Source organism: Neolamprologus multifasciatus, chromosome 14, assembly GCF_963576455.1.
Source record: "Neolamprologus multifasciatus chromosome 14, fNeoMul1.2, whole genome shotgun sequence".
Lineage (NCBI taxonomy): Eukaryota > Metazoa > Chordata > Actinopteri > Cichliformes > Cichlidae > Neolamprologus > Neolamprologus multifasciatus.
This window is the reverse complement of record NC_140452.1, coordinates 12,523,910-12,535,276: the sequence shown is the minus strand read 5'-3', so window position 1 is coordinate 12,535,276 and position 11,367 is coordinate 12,523,910. Positions and strand designations below refer to the sequence as shown.

At 38.1% G+C, this 11,367-nt stretch overlaps 1 protein-coding gene across 3 annotated transcripts; it reads left to right on the top strand.

The window, feature by feature from the left end:
- The first annotated feature begins 229 nt into the window (after positions 1–229).
- Positions 230–10,853, top strand: trpc4b (transient receptor potential cation channel, subfamily C, member 4b). Of its 3 annotated transcripts, none has more exons than XM_085131330.1 (11): positions 230–635; positions 1,027–1,441; positions 2,317–2,835; positions 6,125–6,467; positions 6,651–6,790; positions 6,934–7,247; positions 7,352–7,547; positions 7,649–7,843; positions 8,101–8,142; positions 8,271–8,360; positions 8,463–10,853. In XM_085131330.1, exons 2-11 carry the CDS (start codon positions 1,064–1,066, stop codon positions 8,997–8,999), a joined length of 2,754 nt encoding a protein of 917 aa, XP_084987456.1. In that variant the 5' UTR covers positions 230–635; positions 1,027–1,063; the 3' UTR covers positions 9,000–10,853. The 3 variants fall into 3 exon arrangements, 2 of the variants coding, with proteins under 2 accessions (XP_084987456.1, XP_084987457.1); XM_085131331.1 differs by having other exon boundaries at positions 232–635; positions 8,445–8,577; XR_014868808.1 differs by lacking the exon at positions 8,463–10,853 and having other exon boundaries at positions 233–635; positions 7,941–8,142; positions 8,271–8,351.
- Positions 10,854–11,367: the final 514 nt, after the last annotated feature.

The following is an 11,367-nucleotide window of genomic DNA, read 5'->3' as shown; positions in this document are numbered from 1 at the left end:
ATTCATCTAAAACTGGTTTCTTGCACATGACAATCAATTCACGCTGCTCAAATGGTCGCCACAGCTACAGAATCTCTGCGGGAGGCAATTCTGAAGGCAAAAGAGGGTCCAAACGAGTAGCAATGTTTATCTAATGATTTGGCCGTTATCTAATAATAACAGTTACAATTTGTTCGTGTGAGCGTATAGCTCACATAAACAAATTTTAACTGTTATTATTTTTTTAATTTATTTATTTTGTATGATTTTAATCCCGCCCATAGGAGACTAGTGATTTTTGCTTTCTAGGCAACGTTATTCCTCGTTTTGTTCCTTCGTTTATTTAGCATTATCCCCGACACCTGTTACACCAGTGTTAATGTCCTTAAATCTACAAACAAAGTTGCCGTGAATAGAAACTGCGCCTGGATGAACGTCACGTGCTGTTTTCTTACGTGTATTTTACAGAGAAATATGCGGTAAATTGAAGGAAAGGGGTGGGCAGGGGACCTGACATCCCATTAAGTTGCAGACTCTTTGGTGGAGACTTCAGAGATTAAAAACAATCAGAGCACGCAGCTTCCCTTTCCGACTACAGCTGTGCGCGGAGCTTCGTCGACTGCTTCGTGTGATTTACAACTGGAAAACATCAGGAGGTAAAGTTTGTATTCCTTCGTGTATTATTAAAGCCACAATTAAACAAGTACTAGGGTACTTTAAACGAAAGGATTTTAGTCGCTTGTTTTCGTGCATTTTTAAGCGAAAAACAACTTTAATCATCGTTTAAATGACGATGATATGTTATTGTTATTCGTTGTGTTAGTAGGGGTGATTAATTATATATTTTACAATGTTTTAAAGGCAAACATACGTGTTTTTATTTGTTTGTTTGTTTGATTTGTTTGATTTGTTTATGGTTACACACTGGCATCTCAAAATGTGTCATGTGAGCAGAAATGTGTCTTTTTCGAATATAGAAGTATAACAGTCAGTCTTTATCAGTAGTTGACAGTTCACTTGGTATTTTTTCTTGTCTTTATTTTTCAGTAAATTCTCCGTGAAGACTGAGACAGTTTGGGCAGCAATGTCTCAGCTGTACTATAAGAAAGCTGACAGCTCCACGTACAGGGACCGCATCCCTCTGCGGATCGTGCGGGCAGAATCGGAGCTCTCTGCTCTGGAGCGGGCCTACCTGGGGGCTGTAGAGAAGGGGGACTACGCCAGCGTGAAGCAAGCTCTGGAAGAGGCTGAGATCTACTTCAGGATCAATATCAACTGCGTTGACCCCCTGGGACGCACAGCTCTGCTCATTGCTATTGAAAACGAGAACCTGGAGATTATTGAGCTGCTCCTCAGCTTTAATGTACACGTGGGTGATGCCCTGCTACATGCCATCCGTAAAGAGGTAGTGGGGGCCGTTGAGCTGCTGCTCAACCACAAGAAGCCACGTGGGGAAAAGCAGGTACCATCTGTTCAGTTATTGCTGACCTTTGAACATACTGATTTTTTAAAATTAATTTATTTGTTCAGCCTGGCATTGAGAAAATCTGCGAGCCTCATGTGGTTAATGTACATTATATTATATTATATTTTGTAATGTATTTGCATAAAGACATGTTGTGGCAATGAGTTTACTATACACGGTTACATTTGAGCAGAAGTGTCTCAATGTCTTACTACAAGTTACTAATTATTATATGGTTATATTTGTATACAGAAATATGTTGTTAAATATTTGTATATAAACTCCTCATATGTTTAAGTAGGAGCAGTGAGAAAAAATCATTTTATTTTCTAGTCTGACTCTGAAAGAGATAAGATGCAAATAAGTGTGTTCTTTGCCCTTGTATTCTAGCTACGACTGGATGATTTAGGGAATAAAGCTATTATCTTCTCTCATAAGTTACTGAACCCCTATTCTGTGGGCCTTTCTGCTACAGCTTTTACAACAAATTAGCCATTCTCCACAGTCTGCTTATCAGACTCTTTGAGAAAGGCCCCGCTTGTGTTCAGCTTCTTGACATCTTTGTAAATTAGGTCTTCCAGTACTGCTTGCTTCTCTCTATGAATTCTGTGAAAAGGGAAAAACAGGGTGTTGCTTCCAACCAGGAAGCCACTTTGAGGCCAGCTGAACCACAAGCCATTAGTTGTGTGCTTGCTGTTAGACAAGATGGTTAGAGACTGAAGACAAATGAAATTAGATCCAGTCAAAGAGTTGTTTCAGTTCCTGTGAGAGGTTTAAAAGCATTGTACTTTTGTGATAAAATGTTTGTGTACCGTAAATGCGTTATTTTATGTCTATTCATTTGTGTGTTGCTCTGTTGATTTCTTCAAAAGGTTCCATCGGCTCTGCTGGACAAACAGTTTTCAGACTTCACCCCAGACATTACTCCGATCATCCTGGCAGCTCAAACTAACAACTATGAGATCATCAAACTGCTCTTGCAGCGAGGTGTTTCTATACCCCAGCCACACGCTATACGTTGCAACTGTAAGGAGTGTTTGTCCAGTTCAGACGTGGATGTCCTGCGTCACTCCCGTTCTCGTCTAAACATCTACAAGGCCCTTGCCAGCCCGTCACTCATTGCCCTCTCAAGCGAGGATCCTTTCCTCACGGCATTTCAGCTTAGCTGGGAGCTGAAGGAGCTCAGCACGGTGGAGAACGAATTTAAATCAGAGTATGAAGAGCTGTCCCGTACATGTAAACAATTTGCAAAGGACCTCTTGGACCAGACTCGTAGTTCCAGAGAGCTGGAAGTAATCCTCAATTACCGTGACAACATCAACCCGTTGCTGGATGAGAACATTAATGAGCTGGCCCGACTGAAACTGGCTATCAAATATTCCCAGAAAGAGGTGAGCTTTTATTTGATTTTGATGTGGTCTTTGTCACATTGGAATAAAAAGGTTTTTTTCTGGATATATTTAAGGTGAAAAAGACATGAATACAGGAATTTGTCTACACTAGTGCACATGCAGGTAGGCAACAAGTAATAAGAATCACCCTATTTGAAGATGACAAGAAATGCGCCAAGATGAGCTGTAAATGGCCTGGGTGGAGATGTCCTGTGGGAGTTTAGAGCAATATGTAATTGCCAGGCTGGCTCTTAGCGATACATTACAGTAACCCTCTTAGAGAATCCCACGATAATTGGATAATTGAGGATAATGATGGGAGAAGTAATGGCCATTTCCCTGAAATACAAACTCATAATATTTTAAACTGGGTGGGGACCTTTTAGTGTCTTTTAACATATTCTCTGGATATTTATCAATTACATACCAGTTTTGTATTATTTGCTGCAAATGAAAGAAAACCTACTAATAATTAGATACTGTGGCATTCACACAAAGATCTGTGTCATTCATAATTATATGTGTATTAAATTTAAATTGGAGTATAACAGTACATTGCATGAATATCAACCTAACACAGAGCAGGTGACAACAAGTTTTTAAAAGGTGGTGCTTTTGGTGTCAGGTCACAACATGTAACTTTTATTCACACCTAAACGGCGGATAGTGTTGGGAGAATCCAGTCACCCTCAGACTCTGTTTTGTTTTGCTAAGGGTGGTGTCTCTGTAGAGCATGTATAGAGGCAGAGGCAGGTCACCTGACCCCACCCGCACCCTGCGAATTCACCTGACAGTGACCAGTGCTATTGTCACATCGGTGCATCACACAGCGTTTATATCAGGAAGCTGTTAGAGTAAACACCAGTTAATGTTCAATCCACCTGGCATTCATGTTTTCACGTGCAGCTCTTTCTGGTATATGGTTTAACTCGACTTACACTGTTACAAATTCAGGATTGCTTTGTTTGTTTTGGTGTTTCCTGGATAACAGACTGGAATATAAAGTACACATTGCGTGCACTCAGCGGGTGTCTTTCATTTATTCCACTCATTAAAGAGGCTGTGTGGAGCTTTTGGGTCTTGTTTGTGTACAGCAGTTGTATAGAATTTGCAGAGTTAATGGCTCATACCACCCATGTAGTCTTAGAATTGAGGCTTTAAGAGTCAGCAGAGTATTTTGATGGCACAGTTGGAGACATGAATAAGAAAGATCAGTATGACTGCCAACAGTTCTGTGTGCTACAATTTATCTCCATGGAAAAGGCTTTAGACAGGCCTTCCTACTAATTTTGTTTATCTAATCATTTGGCCTAAATGAACTCCAGTGAGCCTGAAGTGAGAACAATGATCTTGGTAAGAAAAAGAAAAAAAAAATTCTTTCTTTTTTTAAAAACATTTTTGACATTTGATTTTCAGCTTATGTGATTATTTGTAAATTCTACATCAGCACATTTTAAAAATAAAAAAGCATTATATTTAATGGGCCTTACAGAAAACTGAACTGATGATAAAAAGTAGTTCCCATTACCCCCAACCATGGTGTCTCCCTCTGGAACCTGGTTCTGCCCGAGGTTTCTTCCTGTTAAAAGGGTCTCTGTATTATTTTGTATTATGTTACCTTGTCATGAGACAAGGTAACATTTTTCCAATATTCTGGTGACTTGATTTTAACTTTGTGACATGCAGAGTTATCCTGATGGAAGGAATCATCAAAAATGGGTACACTGGGTCATAAAGGGATGAACATGGTCAGCAACAACACTGAAGTACACTGTGGTGTTTAAATGCTGATCGCCCACACCATACACCACTATCACTAACCTGGACTGTTGAAAAGCTATGCTTTCATGTTGCTTATGCCAGATTCTGACCCTACCATGTCTAGTCTATCACTTCAAAGCCATCTGGCCATCCTCCTCGGCCAACTGTATCAGAAAATTGCTTTTTACTGGATATTTTTCTTTTTTTTTTCTTTTTGTATCATTCTCTGTGCACAGTAGAAGAGTCTGTGTGGGAAAATCCCAGTAGATCAGGAGTTTTCTCAGACCACCCTGTCTGACACCAACAGCCATGTAATATTAAACGTCACTTAAATCATTTCTAATTCTAGTGCGCATTTAAACCTCAGCAAGTTGTTCTGGCCATGTCTGCATGCCATGAGTTGCTGCCATGTTTGCCATCATTAGATATTTTTGTTGTAACATGTTGTACCCATGTACCTAATAGAGTGGCTCATGAGTCTAGAATATCATTGTTTATTAATAACAATAATAGCAATTATCATAACAATTCAGATTAAAAAGACAGACACAGAGCCATGTGAGTCAAGGATTTAAAAAAATTATATTAAATATTAATTGGACTACACAAACAAGAACTTGTTTGATGTCAGCAATATTAGGATCATGAAAGTCTTCTTTCTTGTATTCTTTGGAGATTTCTCTGGAGGTTTCTTTTCTTGCTACTTGCTGTGCTCTGCTTTTGCACATTTTCCTCTAAACCTGGGCTCAAACTCCAAATCCAAAGTGTTAAGTGTTTAAAAAGTACAAAATATATTTAACTGATTTTGAATTTTGGATTCTCAGTAACTATTAAAAATAGTGGTAGTGTTATCTGTGAATTTTTAGATAATGTAATGTAATTTGCAATATATTGTGAAATAGAAGTAAGAACACTAATTGATGTAGGAGTCTAGCGTGAGATCTGTGTAGGGTCATTTTCATCTTCGAAAAATGTCCCCATACAAAATCTGTTCCTTCCAGATGCCACCATTTGCCTCCAGTCATTTTATGTCAAGTTCAAATCTGTCCAGGACAGTTACTGAAGGAAACTTTGAAAAGGCAGCTTTTGCACCGATAGATGACCTCATCACCCGCAACAAAATGCTTTTTAGTACCATAATTGGGATCCATTTAGCCATAACTGGGTTACGCTGAAATTGAATTCCATCACCATCTGCAGATGTCCAACAGACTTTTATATCAAATCTCATAGAGCAGAGAAAATGTGCATGGGGAAAAGATTTGGCAATCATTTCTTAACAGAGCGTTGAACATTACTTTAGAAATACCTTTTTGAAACTCTTTGTCTTGAATGAATGTTTCTAGTCGTTTTGCAGTTCTTGATCTTTTGTGGCAAAAAACTTGCACATCTTTTGTGTACCATTAATTACCTTTTTTTCTGTTTAGTCAGTTTTTGGTTGGACCTGAGAGACAGATGGGTAAATAAAAAACAATTTATTTCATGTAAACATCTTTAATCTTTATTTGTCTCTCTCTTTGTCTCCTAGTTTGTTGCTCAGCCCAACTGCCAGCAGCTGCTGGCGTCTCGCTGGTATGATGAATTCCCAGGCTGGAGGAGGCGTCACTGGGCAGTAAAGCTCATCACTTGTATCTTCATTGGCCTTATGTTTCCACTGTTATCCATCTTCTACCTGATCGCTCCAAAGAGCCGCTATGGCTTATTCATCCGTAAGCCTTTCATCAAGTTCATCTGTCACACTGCTTCCTACCTGACCTTCCTCTTCCTGCTCTTCTTGGCCTCGCAGCATTTACAGAGTGATTATCAGTTGGAACACCGTCAGGGCCCACCACCCACCACTGTGGAATGGATAATCCTGCCCTGGGTGCTTGGTAATAATACACACACATATTGCAGACTCTTTTTTTAGACTGCACTCCTGTGTACATGAACACTGTAGTCTAAGCAGAGGTTTGTCACATGATTTCATTCATTGCGTCTCATGTGTGTTTGCCTCTGGACAAATACCTGAGCAAAAATACAACAATGACACATCTTATTTTCATTCCTTGAAGGCTTTTTATGGGCTGAGATCAAACAGATGTGGGATAGTGGTTTTGAGGACTACATAGATGACTGGTGGAACCTGATGGATTTCATAATGAACTCTTTGTATCTTGCAACAATTTCACTGAAGATTGTTGCCTATATTAAGGTAATTTATATTAAAGGCTTCTATCTGTCTGTCTGTCTGTTTTATTTATTACTTTGTGCTGGTGCAACCATCATGCCGGAAAAATTGACATTGTGTGCTATCAATATTGAGCATGTTTGACTATTGTTCTTTTTTTTCAACAGTACAGTGCAAATTTCCAGTTGAGAGACACCTGGGAAACGTGGCACCCAACGTTGGTGGCAGAGGCATTGTTTTCCATCGCCAACATTTTCAGCTCCTTGCGTCTCATTAGTCTTTTCACTGCCAACTCCCATTTGGGGCCTTTACAGATTTCATTGGGCCGCATGCTTCTGGACATACTTAAATTTCTCTTCATCTACTGTCTAGTGCTGCTAGCATTTGCCAATGGCCTCAACCAGCTCTATTTTTACTATGAAACAAATAACGGGACTTGCAAGGGCATCCGCTGTAATCAGCAAAACAACGCTTTCTCCACGCAAGTTGAAATTCTTACATAAATTACCCCTGAAAATCTGACTTGATTAATATGTTTGTTGTTCCAACAGTGCATGCTGTGATGTATGGTTGTGTTCTTTTTAGGCTATTCGAAACACTGCAGTCATTATTTTGGTCTATCTTTGGGCTGATTAACCTGTACGTAACGAACGTGGAGCCGGACCATACATTCACAGAATTTGTCGGCTCTACCATGTTTGGCACCTATAATATCATCTCCCTGGTAGTGCTTCTAAACATGCTAATTGCAATGATGAACAACTCATACCAGCACATTGCTGTAAGTAGCAAAATAAAGATTACACAATTATTTATTTTCCATTGGAGTTATCAAAATAATCTGCCTAATCTGCTCTATGAATTGTTTGTGTTTCTTTTCAGGATCATGCAGACATAGAGTGGAAATTTGCACGAACAAAATTATGGATGAGCTATTTTGAAGAAGGGGGAACTTTGCCATCTCCATTCAATTTAATACCCAGTCCAAAGTCAATTTATTATCTAATTGGATGGATAAAAACACATTTGTTTAGGAGACCGAGCACAAAACGTCTTGAAACCTTTGAAACTTTGGGGGTAAAGTCTTTCCAGAGATTTTCTCTGACCTGTACTGTCACCACTGCATGTCATACATTTTCATGCATGCCTGTTTATACCCTGTCTACTATTACAGCCTCTAAGTGGCTTCGAAAATGAATTCATCCATGTTAATGTGTGTCAAACGATTACCTATTGAAAAAGGGCAAGTAAGAAAAAAAAAATCACCTAATCAGTGAAAATGGAAATAACCTGGTGCTGTCTTAATGAGCCTTTTGCTTTTCTTGTAATTGCAGAGACGTGCAGCTGAAAATGTAAAATTAAGCCATGAGTATCAGGTAATAATTTGTATTATATTGTACTGTATTGCTTATTATTTTTGTTGTTTTTTTTAACTATCCTATTTCGATTAAATGTAAATGGTTAAATGTAAACATAACTCTTCGCTTGTTTAAAAATGTTTTAGGAGGTTTTGAAGAACCTCATGAAACGATATGTGGCTGCAATGATTAGAGATGCCAAGACAGAGCAGGGGTTGACAGAAGAAAATTTCAAGGTAGCATAAAATTCTTTATCATTTAAGCTTAAATACCCAGTTGTATTATGTTTTCCATATATTTTTTCCACTGTTTAATCTCAGATTCCCAATAATTGATAGGAGCTCAAACAGGATATCTCCAGCTTTCGCTTTGAAGTTCTGGGAATGATGAAAGGTAAACCCGGGCTAGCAGGTAATATTGCAAGTACCACCTTGGCTTACCCTGGAAATCCATTCAAATATTCTCCTAAATTCCCTACTGATGAGTCCCAACAGAAGCAGGACATCTTTGATATGTTCACTGCCACTACCAACACTACCAACACCACCCTACAACCTGCCAAAATCACCAGGTCTGCTTGCTTTAATAGCCAAACCAGTGGTTCAGTTATTTTGTCTACTGCAGGACAGACTCAAAAAGAGGCTGCCACAGAAGATTCAAACACTGGATCCCTTCAGAAAAGGAAAAAACTCCCTTCTCTGAAATGTGATGAAATATGTTCATTGCCAGAGGAAGAAATGTTGGGTACTGATGAAGAAATGCAAGGAAAACATCAGACTGAGGACATAATTGTGGACGTTTCACAGACTGATGAGAAGGAATTCAAGGACATTAAACCTTCTTGCAAAGAACTTGATAAGGATGGGCCGACATAATATAAAAATTAATCTGCCAGCAAGTAAAACTTAAAATAGTTTATTGAAATAAGTTTGCTTGTGATAAACTGTACTGTAGTAAATTACCTATTCTGCTTAATCATGAATTCTATCCAGCATATAATGGTATTAGAAAATCACAAATTACATGTCATGCATACAACCACAAAAATATGTGGTGAGGACAGGCGTCAGTGCCGACTTGATGCTCAAGCAATTGACAAACATATTACTAATTTATGTTTTAAACTGAGCAATTCACTCCAAAGAATCCTTACAACCCGCTGCCTATCTTCTACTCTTTTATTGCCTACTTACTATGCTATGCAAAAATACTGTATCTTATCCAGTTATTTGTACGAAAGAAATAATCAATCATTGTATTCAGTACTGGAGGTAATTTGAAATTTAATCATTCTATCAAGTACAAAAGCACCTTCTCTCCTACACTGGGAGGTATAAGGGAAAGCTTTTTTCTTATTTTTGCAGTTGTAGCAGAGGATGTAATCTAGATGATGTAATCTAGATTTGGTCCGGTAGTAACTGTTGTAACCTTGCAGGCAGTGTTGTGGACTAGTGAACTACATTTAACTTAATTTATAGTTTAACTTATTTCGCAATAACTTTCAGTTGATCCACAATAATGTAAGCACTTCATTTTTATGTTTTTGTGGGTGCTTAGCTGTTACAGCTATAACTTTGACCCATTTATTTAAACAGTTTTACGATGGCAGTCAACCAGCTTTTAAACTAGGTATAGCAGGGTGGTATTGCCCAGCGTTCACTAAGCAACATCGTCAGTGATAAAAGTGATTTTTTTTTTTTTTTTCTTTCAGAAGAGTTTTACATGCTGTTTCATCTCCACCTGGAGTTCCTAGGCAACTGTGTGATGGCCAGTGTGCCAGTGGGTGCAATGATTTTTTTAAAAAATATTTTGTTAAAATGTCATATCATATGCAGATTGCCAGTTTAATCTTCTTTTTTAAAAGAAAAAATCTGTTTCAAGTTATATTTAAAAGTGGCTCTATACAAATTTCTTCATGTGTTGATTTAGGTGTAGTTCTTCCAGTTCTTTCAGTATGATTTACATTTTCATAACACTGCTTGCAAGGTTAAAGGCGTTCTAGAAATATGTGATTACTCTTCAGTTTAGTAACTTGTCACATGTATTTAAATTGCTCTGAATAAATAAAATCAAATGCAAATGTAAGTGTTATCTTGTCTTTCTACCACATTATGTACCTCTCTTCAGTTAGAAGTCCTCCAGTTGTTTGGTTGTCTTTTGGTAAGCAATGACATTTCTGTGTGTTTGGTCTGTGTTAGGGCCTTCTAAACTACTGAGAAAAGGATTAATGATAGGACACATAAATACTGTAGAAATAGAAACATATTCTAGAAAATAGAATACGTAACTTATTTCTTATTAGAAATCAGCTAAAACGAAATTTTTCTCAGATAATCAGAGACACATCTTGATTTTACATTTGAGAATGAATGGTTCAATGGTACAGTATCTTCAGCAAGGGTGAGGAATGTGTATGGCAGACAGATTGAACTTAGACATGTATGATCTGATGCTAAATGAAAGTGTTAATGGCTTGTTGTTATAGACCAAGTGTGGAGGGGTTTTTTTTTTATCTGTATACAATGTGTGACATATTAGATCAAATTTGTGATCTTAATTATGAGATCTACTTTACAGGCGAACTGAATATCAATTAGAATTCGCAGAACTGTCTAATAATAAACAGGCTCCTAACTGTAGTACATATATAGATAAAATAGAACTTTTTTGTCATTGTACATGTACAGTGAAATTATAGGTGCTCCACACCAGCTGTGCAGGAGTAAAAACAGATACTAAATATACTAAAAACTAAAATACTAAAAACATCAGGAATAAATAGCAAACAGAAGAGATACAGTGGGGCAAAAAAGTATTTAGTCAGCCACCGATTGTGCAAGTTCCCCCACTTAAAATGATGACAGAGGTCAGTAATTTGCACCAGAGGTACACTTCAACTGTGAGAGACAGAATGTGAAAAAAAAATCCATGAATTCACATGGTAGGATTTGTAAAGAATTTATTCGTAAATCAGGGTGGAAAATAAGTATTTGGTCACCTCAAACAAGGAAAATCCCTGGCTCTCGTCTTCTGTAAGAAGCTTTTCTGTCCCCCACTCATTACCTGTATGAATGGCACCTGTTTGACCTCATCATCTGTATAAAAGACACCTGTCCACAGCCTCAACCAGTCAGACTCCAAACTCCGCCATGGCCAAGACCAAAGAGCTTTCGAAGGACACCAGGAAAAGAATTGTAGACCTGCACCAGACTGGGAAGAGTGGATCTACAATAGGCAAGCAGC